General features: G+C 33.2%; 1 protein-coding gene across 4 annotated transcripts in view; it reads right to left on the bottom strand.

Moving 5' to 3' along the window:
- EXOC2 (exocyst complex component 2) overlaps positions 1-24,794 on the bottom strand; it is a 205,444-nt gene that overhangs the window by 112,373 nt on the left and 68,277 nt on the right. For all 4 annotated transcript variants that reach the window (XM_039869477.1, XM_039869476.1, XM_039869478.1 and 1 more), the window contains exons 7-11: positions 21,183-21,263; positions 12,405-12,550; positions 12,189-12,270; positions 11,323-11,425; positions 6,709-6,827 (exon numbers count right to left, since the gene is read on the bottom strand). In XM_039869477.1, the coding sequence (XP_039725411.1) occupies positions 6,709-6,827; positions 11,323-11,425; positions 12,189-12,270; positions 12,405-12,550; positions 21,183-21,263 (531 nt within the window). The remainder of the gene's footprint in view (positions 1-6,708; positions 6,828-11,322; positions 11,426-12,188; positions 12,271-12,404; positions 12,551-21,182; positions 21,264-24,794) is intronic.

The raw sequence follows: 24,794 nt of genomic DNA, 5'->3' as shown, positions 1-24,794 counted from the left end.
CTCAGGTGACAAGGGAGACTGCACTACTAGGTCCCATTGGACACCTACTACGTAAGACCACTCTACTAAGACTGGGAAACACAGGGAAGCAGCCAGGAAGGGAAGAAAAACGTATCCTAAGTGAAAGAGCAGAAAAAAACTCCAGAAAAAGAACTCAACAATAGAGACAAGTAATCGACCAGATGCAGAGTTCAAAGCACTGGTTATAAGGATGCTCAATGAACTTAGGGGAAGAGTAGATGAATTTAGTGAGAACTTTAACAAAGAGATAGAAAACATAAAAATATAGACAGAAAACATAAAGAAGAACTAGTCAGAAATGAAGACTACAATAACTGAAATGATGAACACATTAGAAGGAATAAACTACAGATTAGAAGAAGCAGAGGATCAAATCAGCAATTTAGAAGACAAGGTAGCAGAAAACAATCAGAACAGTAACAAGAAAAAAGAATCCAAAAAATGAGGACAGTTTAAGGGGCCTCTGGGACATCATCAAGCATACCAACGTTTACATCATAGGGGTAACAGAAGGAAAAGAGAGAGAGCAAGGAACCAAAAACCTATTTGAAGAAATAATGATGGAAAATGTCCCTAACCTGAAAGAAATAGACATACAAGCCCAGGAAGTGCAGAGTCTCAAACAAGATGAACCCAAAGAGGCCCACACCAAGACACATCATAATTAAAATGCCAGAGGTTAACAGTAAAGAGAGAATCTTAAAAGTGGCAAGAGAAAAGCAATTAGTTACCCACAAGGGAGCTCCCTTAACATTGTCAAGTGATTTCTCAACAGAAACTTTGCAGGCCAGAAGAGACTGGTATGAAATATTCAAAGTGATGAAAAGTAAGGACCTACAACAGAGATTACTCTACCCAGCAAAACTATCATTTAGAACTAAAGGACAGATAAAGAGCTTCCCAGATAAGAAAAAGCTAAAGGAGTTCATTACCACCAAGCCGGTATTACAGAAAATGTTGAAAGAAATTCATTAAGAAGAAAAAAGAAAAAGATAAAAAATATGAATAAAATGGCAATTAATCCATTTACATTCAAAGTAATTGTTAATAGACATGTAATTGATGCTCTAATAAAGATAGGGTAGCTGACTACATAAGAAAACAGGATCCTTATATATGCTGCCTACAAGTGACTCACTTCAGATCAAAAGACACAAACAGACTGAAACTTAAGAGATGGAAGAAGATACTTCATGAAGATGGAAATGGAAGAAAAAAAAAACTGCATTTCAAAACTTATACCAGACAAAATAGACTTTAAAATAAAGGTGCTATCAAGAGACAAAGAAGGATCCAGTAATCCCACTGCTGGGTATTTATCCTGAAGAACTACAAAACACTACTTCAAAGGGACATGTGCATCCATAAGTTCACTGCAGCATTATTTACAATAGCCAGGATATGAAAGCAATCTGGGTGTCAACAATGAATGAAAGGATGAAGAAGAGGTGGTAGATGTACACAATGGAATATTACTCAGCTATAAAAAAAGAACAAAATCTTGCCATTCACAAATATATGAATAGATCTAGAGGGTACTGTGCTGAGAGAAGTAAATTAGATAAAGACAAATTCCATTATGACTTTACTTGCATATGGAATCTAAAGAACAAAATAAATGAATGAAGAAAACAAACTCAGAGATACAGAGAACATTTTGATGGCTGCCAGATGGGAGGAGGGTTGGGAGGGTGTGAAAAATGGAAAAGAATTAAGAAGCACAAATTAGTAGTTACAAAATAGTCTTGGGGAAGTAAAGTATAGCATAAGGAATATTGTAATAAATACATATGGTGCCAGGTGGGTACTAGAGTAATTGTGGAAACACTTCATAAATTATATAAATGTCCAATCACTATGTTATACACCTGAAACTAATATAATATTATATGTCTGCTATAATCGAAAAAAAAAGTCCAAGTACAGATATTATAATACAAAAACCTACCACTCATTCTTTAGATTTAAAATGCAACTATCCTTCATTTTAAAAATAGGGTCCCGAAAATATCTGAATAAAAACAATAAAGCTTTATAACAAAGTGCTAGATGAAATGTAGGCATTGTCATTATCATGTTCATCAAGGTCAAAAATCCTGTTTGATAAAAATATTTATTCCAAAAAAAAAATAGAGGTCTTGTGAACTTGCTGTCCTACCTCACTGATCCTGAGAAGGTAGGCAGAGAAATATGAACCACTCACTAGCTTTGCCACTTATTCAGGACATAGAGAAGCTCAGTTGATACCTTGCTTCTCTGAGATACTTTCCTCACATGCAATATAGATCTAAAGTCTTCTATTGAGCATCTATTGGAAACGGATAATTTCCCAGATTTCTTCCACATCTAAAATGTCAATTATGAGAGGATGTCCAGCATAAAGCCCAAATGATATTTAGGAGTCTTTCTTCCATATTACATTTAGATCACATATAATTAGGATACTCATAAATATTAATTAAGAATCCATCATGAACAACTAGTTGTAAATACATAAAATAAAAATTGTGCTTATTCCCAGCAAATCATAAGGCAAATATTTTACATATGTATATATCTGTATACATACATACACATTCCTATACTATATATAATTACATTAGCTATATAGATAAGTACATATTAAATAGCTAATATGTGTCCAATGACACATACATGCATTTATGACAACAACCAGAAAAGTATGTAAGTGGCCAAGTGGACCATGTTTTAATAATGGTTAAGTTTTCCATTCCAGGAAACACATGTTCTGTTATACCTATGCAATTTTTATCATTTGTCTTTGCACAGAGTATCAGTTAAAAAGTCACGATATTAATGTACTTATATCCTGGAGATATTAAACTGCTTCTGAATTTGAAATTAACTTGAGTATTGTTAATAAATTTGATAATTGATAATATTAATAAATTTATATTGATAATATTTTAGGTAATGATAATGGTGTCTTGGTTAAAGTTTCTACAAACCATCTTTACCTTTGAAAATTATATACTGAAATAATTATGGGTGAAATGATGTGATCTGCTTTGAAAATAATTCAGGGTTGGAGGGGAAGAAACAGGCAAGGGTGAGGGCAGAGATAAAATAAGATTGGCTATGAGTTAATAACTGTTGCAACATGAGAGATTATTACATTACCCTTTCTGCTTTTAAGTATGTTTGGACTTCTCCAAAATAAAATAAAAACTCCTTCTGATGTGAACTCAAACAAATCTATCTTCCAATTATGTTAGGATACCATCCATGTTGTTTACATTAGTAGTATTTGCTAACAACAAAAAAGGACACAGTTAAGCATGTTCTTCTGACTGTCAAAGGAAAATTAAAATATAACCTATAAATACGTGACTAATGAATTTAGGAAATTTGCATTATATTGTCATGAAATTTGCAGAGGAAATTCAAAGGGCTGTATAGCATTATGTTTATACTTCCTAATCGACTTATGAAAATAACTTTAGTTAAAGCTCATCACTCATCATTCTTTTAATTACGTACAACCAAGTTTTACAACAAGCTTGGTCAGAGTGAATAAAAAAGGTAGGGCTCCAGTTACACATAAGCTATCATCATTTTTTTTTTTCCAGAAACACTGATTTTAAGCAGTTCTGGATGAATATATATAGCAATACATATGTAGATACATTTACCTGAAGGAATCCATCAGGTAATTACATTGCTTTGGCAATGTAATATTGGTTATCAGATATTTCAGGTACGGATGTGACAATAAGATACATAAAATTTCCAATTTGAAATAGTCTATATGTTGCCCTCGTATTATATGCACATTCTAGAAACTCAAATATTCTCATAACCAAATTATATAGTCAGATTGTTTCTTATAAGCTTGAGGAAAATCCTTTACCAAACCATATATCCTGTTTGTATCGGGAGAATATTATCACTGTATTTAGTGGAGTGAGGAATGAGGTGGCATTTGTTGAAAACCTACTAGGTATTCGGACATGTCTCTTTTATCTGGATAATTGATATCCGTCATTTAGTTTCAACAGAAATATCACCTCCTCAATAAAATTTCCTTGGATTTATCTCCTCCTTACTAGACTGGAGTAATAGTCTATATTCCCCATTTCATAACACTTTTCACAATTACATTTATGGAATAAATACGTGATTTTTAAAAATATTTCTCTCCCACTAGACTACAAGGTCCAAGAGGCCAGAGATCGTGTCAGTCTTGCTCACCACTGCAGTTCCAGTCCCTAGCACAGAATCTAGGGCACTGATTATCAACCTTGGCTGTACCTAAGTCATCTGAGAGCACTAAAAAATTCTGATGCCTGGACTCCACTGCTAGAGGTTCTAATATAATTGATATAAATGAGGTAGAGGACAGTAATTGATAGTCTTTAAAAATACCAAGGGGATTCTGATGGGCACTCAACGTTTAGAGTCTTGCCTAACAGAGCAGATTCAATAAATAAATATGCAATGCCCTCTAAAAATACCCTCAGAGACTACAGACTATCTATATAATTTGATATTATTTTCACTTGCTAAAACTATAAAATAATTAATGATATTAATAGGAATTTTGATGTGGCATCAAAAAAGAGATATTTGGGTTTTCCAAAAATCAAGACTAGAAAAAAAAAGAATCACAGCTAGAAAGTACTCAAATCTACACCAACTAATTCAGAACAAAACTATGCTGTAATAAATGATGTGATCTCTTCATTATACTTCCTTCTGTTCCAGGACTGTTCTCATGTTATTTCACTTACTCCCGGACACCTTAATAAGTATCAGTATGTCTTATTTTATGCAATCGATTTGGCATCTCGGGCCACTTGCAACTGCATTTGCCAAGGTCACTAACAAAAGCCTCAGTGCTAAACCTAAACGACATCTCTATACCTTATTCATCTTTTAAAACTCTTGATTATTCTTCTCCTCTTTGCTTTTATAACATTATACCCTCCTGTTTCCCTCCTAGCACCATGACCATCCCTTCTTTGTCTCTTGCTGACTTCTCTTCTACTAGCCCAGTAAATACAGCTCCCCAAGACCGTGTCTTAAGTTTTCTTCTTTTTCTCATCTTTTTGGGTGAAAGCATCAACTCCCAGGGACCACCTATATGCAGACAACTTTCAAATCTCTCTCTCTTTAAATCTAACTATCTACTGGATATCTCCACTTGCATGTAAGACAACTCCAAATTAACCTTTCCAAACAAAAAGGAAAAAATTGTTTTCCTCCTCTATGTTCCCTAACTCAGTGGCGCCATCATCCTAACTAGCTGCAGAGGTCAGATGTCAGATTCTGAACACCTCTCGAATCCATCCACCCCCTTCTTCACATCCACCACCTTCATGGCAGGCGAGATGCCTGAATCATCATAGCAGCCTTCTAACCAGCTTCAATGATCCAGTTTTGCATCTTCTCATTCATTTGCCACATGGAAGCAAGAGTTGTCTTTTAAAACATAAATTTCATCAGGTCTTTCCCTTGCTTCTAACCCTTAATGGCTCCCCTGATGCCTTCTGGATAAAGTCCAAACCCCATGAGGTAGCTAACAAAGTCCATCCAGGACCCAGTGCCTCCTAACTCTAGCCACCTTGAATTCAGTGAACTTCTCTTGCTTAAAACCCAGTATACATTCTACTTTCTCTTCCTGGAATAGTTTTTATCTCTTTTCCCTTCCCCACTTCTATTTTAACCAGCCAGTACAGATACTCTACAGACTGCAAAACATGTGTCATTTTTTCAAATCTTGGAATGTCATTTCTGTGACCTCAAAATTCTGGATCAAATGCTGTTTGTTCCTAACTGCTACTATGGCATCTGGAACCTCTCAGGCTTAAAAAGTAGCATACTGTATTCTACTAGTCACTTTCCTTGTCCATCTCCCCCACTATTTTGTGAGCCTCATGAGAGCCAGGCTCTTGTCTCCCACACTGACCACTGTTTTCTTAGCACCTAACAGTGGCTGGCACATAGCAGGCATTCAGGACATTCAGTGTTTGTGGGTTGACAGAACTGCATGTGAATGCAGCTGTGACTTCTTCCTTCAAACTTACCTCAGGGACCTTGCTAAGATTGTTCCTTTTTTCAGGACGGAGTGGGCTGAGCAGACCACTTCACATCCTTTCAGTTCCTAGCTAACATGGAACATTCTTTGAGACATCTTCCCAAACTGGCCATCTAAAGTATTCTCCTCAGTTCTTCTCCCTTAGAATACCATTATTTTTCTTTATATCACTTGCCACAACTTTGTTTTTCGTTAGTTACATGTTAATTCCTTGTGGGACCATGCCTCTTTTATTCACCACAGTATCTCTGTACATGGCATAGTGCCTGGTACATAGCAGTGCTCAGCATATATTTGAAAAATATAGTAAGTGGACTATTAGCATTTATCAAGGACTAATATCAGTTCTAATATTATGCTGTTTCCCACAAAAGTTTAACTGTTTTCTAAACCAAACCTTTGTTAATACTGCCAGTCAACCACAGTAATAGGCATATTTAAAGAGTTTTCACTCTTCCCTGTTCTGTTATTCAGGTATAATACTTACCAGAGGCCAAAAAGCAAACAAACAAAAATGCCCTAGATAACAGATATCAAGAAAATTGACTAATTATTCCTTTAATCATTAAGCATTTCCACAATGTGACAATAAGAAATGGCATAATGCGCTGGAAGAAAAGTGGCCTTGCCTTTCAAGTCTTGAACATAGCCCTCTTTGCAGCTGTGCATGAGCTGAAGGATCCACCTGTGTTGAGCTCCAATACACTGCCAAGCAGGGTCACCTGGTGAATGAAGATCAGACAGGTACCTGAAAAAGCAAGGCCAAAGCTGACCAATAGGTTTCCTCTATACGGGAAAAAAATAAAGACAAAAGGAAAGCTAGCATATTTCGAAATTATCACTTTTTTAAAATAAAACCTAAATTTTTATCAATTGGCAAAGCAGCTGTCAATGAGTCACTAATAATTAGTTCTAAATAAAATACATTCAAACCTGTTTTCATGCACTTAACAAATAACAATAAAGCTGTATTTAAAAAAAAATTAGGACTTTATAAAATGACAACAAAGAACACGAAGACAACTAACGATCCTATGCACTCAATGAGAACTTATCTTTATATGTATTTACATTTAGTTCACAGAGTGTTTCTACTTAGTTCTGTCATTATAGAAAACACAGATGGGAGCCAGCAGAGGATATCTAGTGAGTAATTTTTTGATTTTTTTTATTCCTTTTCAATTGTTTTTTATTCCTTTTTGGTCTGAAATACAGCCAGTAGATGGCAGTGTGATACTGTTTTCTACATAATCAAAACAAGAGGCAACTGAAACTCAAGACCATTTTATCACATGAAGAGATTTGGTAATACAAGCACTTACCCCTAAGTCTAAACTCAAATTCATGACTGAGAAAATATTTTTCTAGAACATATAATATAGAGATGGGCATTATACACAGTTTTAATATAGTTCTTAAAATATTTAGTCATCTTTGTATATAAAATATCCAAACCCAGATAGACAACTGAAATAGATTTATTTCTGTCAACTATTCAAGATTTGGCAGTCAGCCCTCACAAAATATATAAATATAACAAATCAAATTAAAACAACTCCAAAAGCTGAATTTATTGTCTTAAAATTATTTTTAAACCATAAGCTGTCTTACAGTTAAAGAATTTTGTTCAATGATAAATTGTAATTAATGGTTACAACTGTAACCAAATCTTAATCACTTAGAGAATCACTTTATGCTTTTCTCCCATGGTTCTACATCACTGAGTATTTCCTTACTCATAGGCATCCCAATTAGCAACTAACTAATAGGAGGAGAAATATTTTGTGATAAGTTAGCAATAAATAAAACATTGAGAAGAAATCTGACATCACATTTAGAAACTATTCACCGTGACCCTGATCGTCACAGGCTAACGGAGATGGCCTGGTTTCTGAGGAGAACTGAGTATTTGATTAACCTGAAAAAAGGCCCTTCAGCAGCCTGGCTCACACTGCACAGGGCTGACCCTGAGAGCTGGCCCTTTGCCTCCTCCCCGTGACTATGTACAGGCTACAAATAGGTTGTGTCTGTATTGAGAAAGTGGCAATTCAATTAACAGCATCCCAAGAAAAAAACTATAATCTAACAAATAACATTTAGCTCGGCATAAATAATTCATTTCAAAGCTTTCAAAACTCAGTCTGATTCTTCCTCTCTCACAAGGCTTTCCTCTTTAATTGACTGGTATATAAACATGACAATTAGTATGTTGTGTCATTTCTCCAGAAAACATGTCATTTTATTCTTTCTTGGTGGGGAGAATTTGTTTTAGCATTCCCTTTAGGTAGGTTTATTTTGCCTCCAAATACTTCTTTAGTACTTTCTCCTATCACTTTCACTCATATAACATCCTCAGATTTTATATTAGTTGTAATATATAGGAATATCCTTTCAGGAAAGCTGCTTCCTTTTAGTTTTTAAATACTGAATAAAAATGTAAATGATCCATTATAAAGGCTTTTTCTCGAGCAGTACAGCAATAAGCATTTTTTGCTTAGTAACTTTTAAAATTGTAAGTCTCTTTAGTATGGTTACTAGGTTCTTCCAAATTTTAATAATAATTCTCTTCCTATTATCTTATTAATGAGTATTACATTAAAAATTGTATAAAGGATAAATATGTTCTCTCAGAAATTTCAGTGTTTCAACTCAAAAATACAACCTGTGCTAGGCTTGGCCTTGGTTACATGACTTAATCCAGTAGCTTTTTTCTTTTCTTTCAGTAAGTAGCTTAAAAATAAGTACTAGTTTCATTTTGCAGATATTTGTTAGAATATGATACATGCTATTGCCATTTCTTTTAAAATTGCTCATTAAAGAATACTTTTTAAAAAACTTTAGGGGAAAATTTAAAATATTTGATAATGAGCATAGGCTCAATATTTTAAAATTTAAGAATTACAGTTTTTAGCTATATTATGACACAATTTTTAATAATTACCAGGGATAAGATCACACTGACACAGAAGGAATATATCAAACTTTGCTTCTCACTAAAGCTACATGGATCAAGACAGAATAATGAGTAAAAATAATCAGAAAGTTTTTAATTAGATAAAATAGAGAACAAAATATAATACAGTAGTAATCTGATTTTCTCTTATATCATGTATAACTTCAATTATGTAAGAGAACTAGAGATGTATTAGAGATGTATTTCTGTTGATGATAAAGCTGTCTCTGTCCCCATGCGGTGCTCACAGTACCTATCATCATAGATTCCAAAATCCAACAGCTATCTAACCTGGTTGTGATGTTATTTTTCCTATTGATTAATAACTAAAAACTTAATTTACAAAGGATAATAGAATTGCTCAGTGTCTTCTCAAAGCATCAAAAATAAAATGATTAAAAATTAACTACTGGACATATTTATCAAAATTCTTTTTCCTTTAAAATAATAGGGAGAAAAGCATTTCAATACATCATTTAAAAGAATCTTTTTTTAACACCCATCATCTTTAAAACGATATCTAGTAGGTTAGTCATAAGAATTACATAGTTATCTATAATCAATGGTAATTCACTACATAAAGAAATCATACACTCAATAAGATTTAACATATTATCAGCAAATTTAATAGATGTCAACAAGAAAATAAATACAAAGCACAATCAGCAGAACACAGATATGACACTGACCAACTGGATCCTGGACCAGATGATTAACATTCCCGGAACACTACTTCTTTTTACATTAAAAAAAAAAAAAAGCAGTTGGATAACGTAAAGTTTATTTCCAACTTTAAGTTTCTACAATTCTACAAGCCAGAAAAATCCCAAAATACATTCTTCATTTTGAAGGCTGCTTAGAGAAAAGCAAATATAGGCTTTGAGAGCCAACAAATGGGAGTACTACTTCTAGCTGTGTGCACTGCACAGGCAATAAAATCTGAGGCTCAGGCTCCTCACTTGTATAACAGTACAAATGCCCCTGTGTGGTGGCTTGGAGGATTTGAAATAATATACAAAGTGCATCTAGCATGGGTGTCCGGGTGCAATACAAAAGCTCAGTAGTGGCACGAGTTGATTTTAGTGCTCTCTACTCCACTGCTAAAGCCTCCTCTTCCTTTCCTGTTCAGCAACATGAATGTGCTACGATGACAATGGCTTATGCTCCTACTGTGCTCTTGCATTACTAGGAATATGGGTTTGAATATGGAGCCTTGTCTCCTCCACAAGTACAAACACAGCAGCTTTCAGGTCAGAACCTCTTTCCATACCTAGAAATGATTTTCAATGGTCACATAGTAATGACAACCAAATGCATAAATATATGTAGTTATCATTTTATATAACTATGAAATATTCAATAAACTTCTGTAATTAAAGTGGGAAGGTATTAAGTTTGAATAACAGCCTATTCTGAGAATAAAGGTCACATTCAAAATATGCCAGCAGAAAATAAAGTTAATATTTTTAAATCATAGATACAAAAAGCTTATAATTTATATGTTTTGTCTCCAAATCCTGATATAAACACTATATGTATGTAACACTATGTATATTTATGTAATTTATCAACTAATGATGTGCCTGGTGCTATATTAAATTCTTAAAAGTATCCTTAATTATCTTTGCAATTATCCTAAGATGTAGATTGTGTTAATATGTCCATTCATTTCACAGATGAATAAACTTAAAAAGAAACCTTAAACCAGTCACCCAAAGTGAATAACTGGTTCCCATTATCCTATACTACTCCCCTCTAAGGCCTTTTCATCATATTCTGTGATATATTACTTTCATTATTACTGTTATTTTTTTTTTTTTTTACATTTCTAACTTTCTTTTCAAGACTAAAATCTTTCAGAATTTTATCTACTATTGAGCCACAGCCCACTCCTGTGGCATGAAGAATTTCCTACACAGTGTGTGACAGTACTGTACTCTAAACCATACAGGGAACACCTGCTCTGTAGCTTGTGGGTATCCACAAGGTGCATTACCCTTACCATCCAGTTAGGTAAGCCCTTGTTGAGCAGGAGGAAGAGGTGACTAAGCAATAAGGCTACTTTTCCTTACCCCAAACTGGCAAAATTTTCTTGCCTTTACAGAGCAAGTATTTGCAAATGCATTAAAATACAAAAGAATTTTGGTGTCCTACATTATATACTAAGTGTCTTCCCTTTCACCATTTCATCAATTGCCTAATTTTCCCCAAATTAGCTTTAAGAGTCCGATGAAGTATCCAGCACTGTACAGATATATGCGATTTGTGAAAATTCTTACATAAGGTTTACCTTATATAACGTTTTTGGTCATGTAACGTCGATGGTGTCTCAAGCAATTTATCCAGAAGTAATTCTCTTAAAGCTTCAATCCGTGTTTCTACTTCAGCATAATCTATTTTTTTAAAAAAGGAAAGAACATACAAGATTTACAGAATGGAAATTTAAAATCAAATTATGGAAAGAAAAAACAGTGGCTGCCTTTGGGGTTATAGGGGTTTACTGAAAAGAGGCTCAACAGAACTTTCTGGGGAGATGAAAATATTCTGTCTAGGGTGTGAGTTACATGGGTATGTGCATTTGACTGTGTATTTCACTGAATGTAAATTTACGATAAAAAAATTTACAATAAAAAATTTACAGTAAAAAAATTCAGTTTCTGAATACTTATGGATTTGAGATTCACAAATTTAATAAAGCCTTGTGATATTTCTTCTAGTTGATAAAGCATCACCATAGGACATTTTAGGCTTTTCTTATTTTCTGTAAATCTGCCATTAGAGATCATTTCAAAAGTTGTTTAGTTTAATTCATAAATATATTGATCTTTCTGAAGAGGAAAGATTCAAATGTAGGTTTTCGTCTCTATAAAATCTTTATAACTGATTCTTTCCAATAAAAAAGATTTTTTAATAACATCATGGTTACAAGTGGCAAAGAATGTCCAAGATTAACCTATCCTACAGTTGTGGTTACTCATTTTCACTACATCTTAGTAGGAAAAGCCATAATGTTATTTTTGAGGTAATTGTTCTAAATTTTAAAAAAAGTTCCATATAAAGATAACGAAAACACATGTAACATTCTTTATAGAATACATTCCACATTCCTCCTGTAAAAGAAAAGTAGATGATCTACAAACAATAAACAAATCTTACATTTCTTGAAAACTCGCACCTCCGTTTTCCCAAAAAGTGACTTGGCCTTTTCATAATCATTAATGACCACATCATAATCACCCTTTAAAATAAAGAAACATTTTGGAGACTATCAGTAAAGCATAGTGAAGACATTTGGTTAAGATAAAAAATATGTTCACAACTCTTTAAAATTTATGACATCTATAACCATAGGTATATAAATATGTACGTTACCTTTTGAATATTCCTTTCAATATTTAGAGGAAGATTGAAAAGAAACTTAAATCGCTGGAGCACATTGAGTGCATTTCTAGTGGAATCTGCCTTGTCCTTTCGACCTAATACTTCTTGAAATAATGTGTCCGCAGTATTACTTGCTCCTATTTTAAAAGGAAAAAAAATTAACTTAGATAAACATTGATTTTATTTAGAAAATGTGTAACTGGACAAAAGAAACAAAATGTTAGACTGCTATTATAGCTTTACATTAAAACTCAATAAACAGTTTCAAAAGTTAGCTATATGGGAGATCTTTCAAGGTTTGCTAAATCTTCTCTTATGTTAAGAATGATATCCAATTAAAATAACCATATTTACCAGGGCCACATAAATTTCTAATGTGAACCTACATTTACTTTAGCTACTCTTCTAAATTTTATGGCAATTAGGGACCCTTAGGTTAATTCATTAATTCAGACAATGTGTTAAAATACACACATATACACATATGCACATACACTAAATTCCCTGGATTCAATATCTCCATATATGGTAACAAACAAAACAAGGAAAATATTTTTTAGAAAAGTTGTTCAAAAGAAATATTTTAGAACCAATCTTATTCTTTGATAAAATTATCTCTTTACATAGCAGGCACAAAATTTACATGAGCATTAAAATAACAAATTCTAACAGTATCACCATTAATGAATCTTTCTTAAATTGGCTATTATAATATTATACACAAACTGGACATGTTTTATATATATATATAGATAGATAGATAGATAGATTGATATAGATATAGATATGTGTGTGTATATGTAATTTTTTAACCTTAAAGACTTCAAATTATAGGAATCACTATAATGAAAGTTGCTTTATCTAAAGCGAAATTTACTGTGTTAAAATAGTTAAACCTTTTCAACTTGTGAATTATTTTTAATTAGCCACAAGAGGAGAAAAAGAATAAATTGTTTTCAGCTGTTTGATCACTGCTCATAAAAAGTTTCTACATTATCTGGTCTAGTGACTATACTTTAAGCAAAGATGAAAAAATTACCTCAGTCTCACTGGGTGGCTTGCATGCCATATTCTCTAGTCCACAATGTGGGTGGCCTGATCTTGTTAAAAGTCGTCTTTGTAACATAATTGTTTTATCTAAATAATGCTTAAATTCTGTTGAAATTTTAAAAGCCTGATGTAAAAATTTTGTTTTGTCAAGCTCGCTACTTTCACCACTTTCTATTTAATGCTGACTATTAAATTTCCACTATAAGATGAGAAAAAAAAAAATATTCTCTTCCTGCTACCAAACCACATAATAATGGCTAAATGAATATTTAAAATATGATTAGGGTGAAAACTTTTTTTCTGCAAAGAAAATTATCATATAAAAATAGAAACTTTATGAACTGAAGCTTCATAAATGAATATATATGGGAATGAGATTAAATATTTTAAAAGGTTAATTACTTATGTGTGAGCTGTGGAAGTTAAATCCCCAAGCACTTTTTTTAATATACAATGAAAAGACTTGGGGCAAAAATTATGAGTTCAAAATAAGATTTTTCTCATCTTCTTTTAAAGATAATAAAAAATACCAACCAACAATTTAGCGCCTCTAAAAAGTATGAAAACAAGTAAGGTAGAAAATCCATACATAATTAAATAAAATATAAACACTTTATAGAGAAAAATTTGTAGGCAGAAATTATAAACTATAAAATTATAATTTTATTTATACAAAAATGTATATAGAAAATTTTAATTTGTGCAGAGAAAATATAATCATAATTTACATAACTTGTCCATAAATTATTCTGTTGTGGATTTTATTGAATTCACAAAATAGAATTTTGGTAATTCATAACTCTTTAGTTACTGAACAATTATATCCAGTAATAAAATACATGAGGGCAGTGAAACCAAGATTTGTGCCATCAGATAAAAATTACCAGAAGTTAACAAAATGCATTTTGTGTCTTTATTCTCTAGGGCTACTAATAAGAAAATGAAACTGGGTGAGGAGCACACAATGTTGTATTATAAAGTTGTACACCTGAAATTTATATAATGTTATTAATCAATGTTACTCAATAAATTAATTTCTTAAAAAAAGAAAGAAAATGAAACTACTAAACTCAGCAGCGTTGCTCACACACAAAGGTCACCATAAGTAAGCCATCAGTCAGACATCTGTCAAATACCCTACTAGAACAATCCTCCTGTGCACCAATCCATCCACATCCTCACTCTACCTTCTCACACCGGGAACAATCCAATTTTAATGCAGCTGGCAGAGGTTTGAACATCTAAGGTGTAATCACAGAACAAATCTAACTGAACCACATGCTTTTGGTCTTATAGGTTGCAGAACGAATCTTGATCTTATAACTACCAGCTCTGAGCAAGTCTAGATCTGAAAATTGGTCCTTTCTCCTCACCAGGAGACTCTCTCAACACTAGCTCACTGGACAGTGACTATCATCGTCTCAGTTACATATGAAACTCAAGCACTAACAGCAATGCAGCTATAATGGCACTGTGGCTGTCACCACTATAATAGGGCTGACTGAGCAGTAAAACTTTCCTCAGTGTAAGACGGGACAACATGGATAGACCTTGAGAACATTATGCTAAGTGAAGTCAGTCATATGTACAGAAAGACAAATACTGCATGGTATCACCTATATGTAGGCTCTAGAAAAGGCAAACTCATAGAAATAGAGAGTAGAATGGTGGTTACCAGGGGTTGGAGGGTAGGGAGTGGGGGAACAATACTGTATCAGATACCTGAAAACACTAAGAGTAAATCTCAAATGTTCTCACCACGAAAAAGAAATGGAATTATGTGAAGTGACAGAGGTGATAGCTAAAGCCAAGATGATAATTGCACTGCAATACGTTAGTGTATCAAAACAACATGTATGCTTTAACTCTACACAATGTTATCTGTCAATTTTATCTCAATAAAGCTGAAAAAAAGAAGATGGGGAAAAAAGTCACTGAAGCACTGCACATGCACACTAACCAATCAAACCAATACTTCTCATTCGTCTTATATCCTTAACAGTGAAAAAAAAAAATTAATTGTACTAGGAACTCCTGTCATCTAGAAAAACTAGTCATGTAATTCTAATGCTGTCTTATAATTTTAAGTGTGTTTGTTTAAAGTAAATATGCTTTCTCTTATTTCAAAGTGACCTTATTGGTTCTTTTCATGGCACTGATAAGTGACTTTCAACCTGTGTTCTCTATTTGATGTAAACTGGTACACTGTGTGGGCACTGTGCTCCACTCCACCCATACACATATGCACGACACAATTTATCCCAGGAAAAAGCAAGTTAAAAGAGATTAGGAAACACTAAAGTGCCTGAAAATTTAAGGTAACTTTAAAATTTATACTTAAATACATAGTAAACCAGAGTCACAAAGACAGCTAACAACCTATTGTATGTCTCAGTTTCTCTTAACAGATTCCAGAAAATCAATGGATAGGCTGAGATCAATAACATAATGATATTTCATGAATAGTATCATTACAAATGGTCGAATGCTTGTTTACAGAGCCGTGCCTGATACTGGAATTACACAGCACCACATAAAGTACACAGAACAGAATCTCAGAGATAAGAAAAGAGCAGAAGTCGGCTCATACTGCTCACAAGAGCCAACTGTTCTCATCTCTTCTCCACTTCCATTCAGTAATGTCAGGTTGGGAGCCTGAAACCAACGATAGGAGAATTTACACACTAGAAATACTAATACTAGGGTTAGCTGTCTTTTTCTTTCTTTTTCCTTTTTGCCAGTTGTTAAACATTACTATCATACCACTGAGTAAAAGTAAGTTCCTTTTTTACAAATTTGACTCTCATATTCCTTAGTGTTTCAAGTCCTTGGCTTTCTTTTTTAATTTTACACATAGTTCTCATGTGAAATCATTCAATCCTGTTCATTCAACTACCATCCCTATGCTGATAATTCCCAAATCTATATCTCAAGCTACAACTATTAAAAAAAAAAATCAAAACATAAAAATAAAAATAAAAAATATGTCTGTTACCTTAAGACTAATCTTTACATATATATCTTCACTGAACATACAATAATTTTTTTAAATGAATTTACCAATCACAAAGAAGTCCTTTATTCTGAGCCATCCCAAAGATAAATTCCTGTTTTCCTGAGGGAGACAATTCAATAATCCCTCGCTGTTTTAAGGGAATACTATGAGAGCATTTCTTGAGACATCCCAGCATTATCCTATGGGACCAACTTAGTCCCTGAGAGGAACCCTGAGAATTTCCCTTTGAATGAACTCTGACAGCAGAGCTGAGGAGGGCAATAACCAGGAAGGAGCACAGCAGTTTTAAGGGGTTTGGGGTACAGGAACAGGACCCTGAGTCTAAGCAGATAGCTGGTCAGGCTTCATCATGGAGAAGAAAAGATTCCTGAATGGACATCAACTTTCAGATTCTATGGGAAGAACTGAGGAAGTGGAATGAAAAGAATGAAGATGACATGAGGGAGAAAAAGATTTTAGCACCTATAGGTCCCTCATAACTTAAAAAAAGTTTTAAGAAACCTTTGTGGGTGACATAAAGACATACTAGACATATAATATTGAGTACTTACTCTATGCTAAGTGCTAGTCTAAGAACTTTATATTAATTATTCTAAATTCTCCTTCTAAAAATGTGTATATATGTTAAATCACTTAAACTTGCTTATATCCCATAAGACAGGCATGATTTTTATCCGCATTTTATAGTGCAGGCAACTAAAACAGAGAGAGGTTATTTAATGTGTTCATTGTAACACAGGTAAGAAGTACTGAGAACAAAAAAGATATTTATGGGTACGACCTTCAGCAATCTCAAACTCAACATGTTATAAATCAAACTGAATTTTTTCCCTCTCTGCTCTTCTCCTCATGCCCCAAACCTGTTCTTTCTTCCTCTATTTGAGGCCAGAAACCTGGAGGTCATTATTGACTACTTCCTTTTTCTTCTTTTCACATCAATCAGTGACCAAATACTGCCTTTCTCATCTCCTTAACATCTCTCATCACCATCCACTCTACCTTCATCACCTTTGTTTTGGTTAAAAGTCCTTGGCACTTTACTCTTAACATCATAATTGTAAACTACCTGGTTTCCCTTCTTGTCTCAGTCTAGCTCCCTTCTAATCCATTCTCTATACAAATGGCAGAATGTTCTTTAAAAAGTTAATATCATTCCCCTATTTAAAATCTTTCACTGGCTCAATCTTCAGGATAAAGACATTCCAAAGCACTACACAGAAAGCTTGTCATGAGCAGATCGCTGTCTACCTGGCACCCTCACCTCTCATTTCTGCACACCAGTCCTGCTGGATCCTGGTTCTTGGAATGCTGCCCATCTCCTTTCTGAAGTTGGTGCCTTCCTCTTCATCCTGCTTGCTCTGCATGGGACAACCCATATCTACTTAGCTGCCCACCCACGAACCTCTTCTTCCCTGACTACTTCCCATTCCTCTTTTAAGACTCATGTTCCCTCCTTTGATATTCTCTCCACTCCACCTTTCAATTAGGTGCCTCTTGTGCAGGCTCCAGAATATCATAGGATTAGAACCAGCAGAGTATTATTGCACCACAATTTAATCTCCTGCTTATTTGTCTGTATTTTCCATTCTGTAACTTTTAAAATTGTTTGTTGAAACACTAAAAACTCACTGTTGGTTATAAATAAATAAGAATATAAAAGGCAATAAAAGTATTATTTATTTAGTACATTAAAATTTAAAACATTAGAAACACTGAAAATGCAAGTTGTAAAAAAATTGCCAAGATTGCTTGCCTTCTTTTTTCATCGTAAAAGTTATACTATGTATCAAGCATCTTTTATGTGCTTTGACAAATTATACTCATTTCTAAATTTATTATCCTTTGTACTTTTAATGTCATGGATTATCTGTGAGTGTTCCCCTAGGCACTGCTTTCTGTAAAACATCTTCATCTTTTTCTTCACATTTTCCTCATTTCCATCAATAAATTCACCTTCACTGAGTTCCTCTATCTGCACAGCTTGAGTCTCTCGAACAGCGGCAGTGTCCGCATTCCCACTATGAACTACTTCTGTAACTCTGGCCATGTTAGATTTGAGTTCACTTACACTGTTATCACTTTGTTTCTTGATGCACTTTCATCTTTGTGGGCCAATCCCCTCTTTTAATTATCCATTTCTATTAAATGTCATTTGAATTTATCTCTGGGGGATAAGGCCACACAACTAGCCACTAGGCTCTCTGCGGGTGAAGTGATAACACATGTGCAGTGACCGGTCACTAACAGACTCGGAAGAGGCATAGTTGGTCACTGATCACTTGCACATCTGTTATTTACAGAGTGACTGATCTATGGACAAGAGCTAGCAACCAAGTTTGTATTTTATGCAACTATATCAAATATACCGTGGTAACTGAAATCTAAACTGTGTTGCTAGGGAACAGGTATATTTAACTAAACTGTGGTAAAACTGAAATTCATGCATATCAAAATCATGCACAGCAAGGTCTGCCTATAGTTTAAAGCAAAAATTTAAAGCCAGATTTCTAGATATAAACTCTGCCACTGAATACTCATATGACTTTAGGTAACTCATTTGATATTTCTGGGCTTCTAAAATGGAGATAATCGTTAAAACCTCATACAGTTATTGTGAGTACTAAATCTAGAGAGAATGTTTAGTGAACACTGAAAATGTTTTAGCTACTATTACCACAGCTGCTACTACAAATACTTATACTACACTGTCTATACCTGCACTGTCTAATATGGTAGCTACTAGCCACATGGGGCTATTTTCTGATTCCCTAGTTGTACAGCTTCTGAAGTCTCAGGTAACTATAACCCTGGACAGAGGACATGTTCACAGGGCTGGAGCCACATGTCTTCCAGCTGCGTATCCAATGCTGGACTGAGTACGATACTTCCACACAGTCTTAAATAAATGTTGGTCAAATTGAATTAGCAAAACCTTATTGTAAGATAGTAAATATTAACATCAAGTTGATAAAAAAAAAAAATGTTTCTAGGAAAAAAAGGACAGCTACAAAGGAATATATTTTAAGGGAAATTTTTACACCAGAAAGTCCTGAAGAGAGTCTCATAAAGAAGTGACCAGTTATGTTACACCCAATTTTATTCAAAAAGAGCAAACTTTAGTAGAAAGTTATTATGACAGAATTTTAGAAAAGGTTTGTGGTTATAAAAGAAATAAAATAATTTCCCTTATAAATTTTATAACACAAGTCCCAAGGGAGCATTTTCTAAACTGCTCTTAAAAGAAAAAAATTATGTTAACACACTATGCTAAACCTAACATTTGAAACAGATATTTTTTCAAAACCTTAACGAATATGTATTTTCTTTAATTGATACGATAATATACTATGTCAGCTTGTTGTTACAAATCTTTTAAAAATTACTGAAATAATCTTATTTTTTTTAAAGATATTGTGGTTTAATGACAACTTTTTTAGTGAAAATAACATCACTAAGTAAAAAATATCCTTCCAAGACCTTAATATGTCTGACTATGCTAATATAGAAATAGCTTTAGTAAATGTTTATTTGGGTTGAATTCAGAATATGTTAATTTCAACCAAGTTCGTCACTTGGTTCGCACACAAAAACAAGGCAAAATCTCAAGGCAAAAAATAACAACAAAAACAACAACAACTAGAAAGAAAAATATTTAAAGTGCTTTTAAACTCATAAATTTAGGATGAAATCCAAGTAGTCAAATTCTGCTACCAAAGAAAGCCTATGTCAAATTAAAGCTACCTTTTAGAAAATACTTTCTTATCAGAGATCCCTAGATTTATGAACAGATATTTACAAAAAAAAAAACCTCAGTAAGCTCTGCTCATGGGAGTAAATTAAGCTAGAAGTGTAAAAACTAACTTGATAACACAGTCCTACTTGCACAGAATCACTAAAGATGTGATGTGATGGTTCTTAAATTTTTTAGTTATTAACTCTACTATGGAGAAATCATATGCCATACTTATTTTTAAAAATAAGATTCCTTTGGGCATTACTGCTCCTTGTCAAATGTTTACTAAATGCGTGAAAGAGGAAAACTTATTTTTAAGCCATTAATATTATAATAAGAATTGATTCATTTGATGGGTTTCTTTCAAATCAGCATAAGTACCTTGGAGCTAGGATGTCAGGTAAGTGGAACCCAAAATTTCGCATATGTCAGTTTCTCTTGGCCTACTTTTTTACAAAAGTCTCAGAGTTAGAAACACTCTTAAATATGCAGCTGCTTTAAGTTTGTTTTGGAAAAAGGCAAGGTATAGATAAATAAATGACACTTAAGTATCTGTTATCCTAGTAGCTGATATTATGTGCATTAACACTAGTAGATACTTGAAGATGCTTTTTCAGGTTTTTGTTCAATGATAATCCTGGCTACCGCCTCTGTGCTTTTCTGTCTTTGATGATGTTATTTATATACTGGTCTTTATGGTAGCAAATACTACTTCTTAAGAAGTATACTGGCTTTTTTTCAAATTATGATTTCTCATAAGTAAAATGTCAACAGAAATGAAACATTAATTATCAATGTTTTAATCTTTATATTCTTTAAATCATTACCTAGAAATAAATACTAAATCATTATTTAGAAATAAATATTAAAATGTAACTTACTGTCTTGTTCTGTGAAATCAGATCCACGAATTATATTAAAGCTTGTTATAAAGTCCATAAATAGTTTTGGGTAGTATGACAAAACTTACTGTTCAGAACATTCTCCAGTTTTTGCGTCATGGATCCTTCTACTTTTTCTGTTCCATCTGCTTCTAGTTTTTGATGGATGGCTAGAAGAAAAAAAAAAAAAGTCTAGTTAAAATGTATGCTATTTTAATGAATGGGAATACATTACATCAAAATGACATTTTTGAATAGCTTTTAAAAATGGTCATATTATTTTCACTGCTGGAAGAAGCACAAACATGTAAAAACTCTGTACAAACTCTGCAAAGTAATCAGCATACACCAGTCCAAATTATTCTGTTTAACACTATTAAAATAGTACATTATACATATAATCATCATGCTCACTGTTGAATGGTAAAAACAGTTGCATTACAAAAGAAAAGTAAGACTTAAGTAACTTTTATATTTGGCCACAGGAAAGTCACTTATTTCTCAGTTTCAGAAATACTACTATTTGATGTCTATCAAACTCAAAGTATCGAACTTCGACCTTGAAACATAATATAGCAAAAGATATTCATGTTCTATTCATTCTGTAATTATTCCACTGGAGGTTCCCAAGAAACATCTAGTAATATCTACCAATAATACATCAATTTGTGGATATACAAATTACGCTAGGGGTTTTTGCTATGTTTTTTATTAGCTTCAAGTACACAGTACATTGGTTAGACATTTATATAGTTTATAAAATGATCCCCCTAATTGCTCCTTCTTGCTATTATTGATATATAACTACACAGTTCTCATAAAGATTATTAGGAAATCATTTAATAATTTATATTTCAAAACTTTTTACCTCCCAAATAGGGGAAGTTTTAAACAGAGCAGTAAGAGAATTTTCAAAACAAAATGGCCAAATACAATTTCAAATTCAAAATTCTGATATCATAAAAATAACATAGCAAGACAAATATTGAGCCATGGCCATAAGTTAAGTACAATGATAAGTTTCTAATGCATATTGCTCATCTTGTAAGAGGCCAATTATGTATGTTCTAAAATTATTTCTATTTCACAGATGGGAAAATCATGACTCAGTAAAATTAAACAGGTTGATCAAGGTCACAAAGCCAAACCCAAAATTTGAACTCAAGCAGTCTGATTCCAGAACAATAAACTTCACCCCCATACTGCTCATACTGCATGACTAAGCAGCATAAACTGTTTAAGCCTCTGTTTTCACATCTGTACAATGAAAACAACAGACTTACTATGTCGGTTGGGAACTGCAGTCAATTGCAAATAAATGGACCTTAAAAGTAATAGCTCCTAAAACACCCAGGATTTTATTTTTTCACATAATTTGCTCAAGTAAACTCACATGCAAGATATGTAATTCCAAAGGCCTCACGGCCAGTATACTAAAATTATTGTTACTCTTATGTTTGCTATTCTCTAATATTCAAATAGAGCATCAAACTCTTTCATAATAGGCATTTACAGGTTCTGCCTCAACCCACCAGTCATGGGTGGCAGATGTATGGGGGAGGGGAAAGTCTAAGAAAAAAAAAAAAATTTTAATATGTATTGTAATTACGATTCGATTTGTTTCCCTTGATTCATTGGTTGGAAAATTTGGGTCAAATTCAGTGATCAAATACGGTATGAACATATATTCTCAATGCAAGATAACATCTATTTCTTGGCTTCATTTAATTAGTTTCTAATACTGATCTTGTCCCTTTTTACACTTTTTTTTGTAAAGCAACTTCAAATTTTATTTGAAACTATAAAATAGACTACTTCTCTGTTGAAGAAACACATTCATAGAAAAATACATTTGGGGAAAAAAAATCAGCCACTATATTTTTAATTGTCTTCATTGATTTGGGAATGGAAAAAGTTATTCCTTTAATGTTTTAAATTTGGAATAAGTGGTAATGGTAACCTAAAATGTCTTCAAATATCAAAGCCTAACTTGTACTTAAATGGAAAAAAATTTCCCATCTTTAAGAAAGAAGATTAAAAAGCAAGACTAGAAAGACTTCCATGTTCTAAGCAAATATGCTCACACTATTTATTTAAATGTTGTAATTTTTCTGACAGTCCTGGTTGCAAAAGAACATTTGGCAGTCATTGCAATTTATTAAGCAGGCACTTCATGCAGTTTGTCCATGACAATAAGATATTGTATCTTATAGTAGCCCTGATTCAAATGCTACTTTCTAAGTCAAAACTAGCTTTAAAAGGAAATCATGCAACCACATTTTCTGTTGCTGACAAAACCCATCACTGATCAGCAGGTCAAGATGAGGTGAACTGGCTCCCCAGAGCTCAGTTTACAGCCCTGTTCTGCTGACAAGGCAGCTTCCTGCCTCCCATCTCCACCACAGCAGAGCCACTGTCAAACTGTCAGCCAGGCCTGAGGACCAAGAGACACTGGGATCTGATAAAGGCAATCCTATTTTCCAGAAAATTAAACCAAATAAACAAATGGCTGGTTCACTTGATCTTTTATTTTCTCTGAAAACATTTTTAAATAGTATAACTCAATAAGCAACATAGTACACGATAACAGGTTTGTTATTGTTTCTAATCTATTGTAAGTGAAGCAGTTGAACTTCATAAATTTATATTTGAGAAACAAAAAAGTATGTATATAAAAGTTCTATTCAAAGAAAAATCAGTTATAGAAAGACTGCCTGATTCACTGAAATTATGATGTGAACTCTAATAAAATGTAGATGTCAAATATGCAAATTTGAATTAAAAATCATAATATTTGTTCATGCATTCATATAATACCATTATTAAATAAAGCACTAAGATATGACATGTGTATATGGCAATGTCTATAAGGATTCAGTGTCGGGTACACTGTGTGTATATACTCTAAGCACTATATGTTACTACTCGCCAGTATGACATGGGAATAGTCAAACTAGGTCAGAGATTGACAAACTATTTCTATAAAGAACCTATAGACTAGTGGTTACCAGAGGGTAAAGGCTCGGGGAGAGGAGGGAGATAGACGGGGTAAAGGGAGTCAAATATAGGGGGTTAGGGGGAGGATGAAGTGGGTAAAGGAGATCATATATATGGTAGCTGAAGGAAACTGGACTTTGGATGGTAAACATACAACAGAATATACAGATGTCAAACTATAATGTACACCTGAAAATTATATAATTGTATTTACCAATGTTACCTCAATAAACTTAATTAAAAAAAAAGAAAAAAGAACCAGACAATAAATATATTAGGCTTTGTGGGATACATAGGGACTCTATCCCATATTCTTCTTCTTTTTAAAAAAAAGCATTTGAAAAAGATAATCATGTTTAGCTCATAGCCTGTACAAAGATAGGCTGGGGCCTAATTTGGCCTATGTGCCAGCCTCTGAGCATAATACTTACTTACTAGGAAGGGTTAGAGTAAGATGTATTAATAATTTAAATTTATAAAGAACTTTTCAAACATTTAGTTTCTACTTCTTATTCTACCAAATTTTTATGAGAGTGGCTAAATCACATATAAATTATATTTAAACTGGTTAGGTAATCTGTGAATCTTTTCCTTCCTCGGTTATATTGAAAAGAAACAATAAATAATAATAAAATTGAAACTACTACATAGAACACTAACAGGTATAAAGGGTTTTTATTTAGATAACTGGGTCTTATATAAGC

Source organism: Pteropus medius, unplaced genomic scaffold (genome assembly GCF_902729225.1).
Source record: "Pteropus medius unplaced genomic scaffold, Ma_sr-lr_union100, whole genome shotgun sequence".
Classification (NCBI taxonomy): Eukaryota; Metazoa; Chordata; class Mammalia; order Chiroptera; family Pteropodidae; genus Pteropus; species Pteropus medius.
Note: the sequence above shows the minus strand (reverse complement) of the source record. Positions and strands in the feature narration are given on the sequence as shown.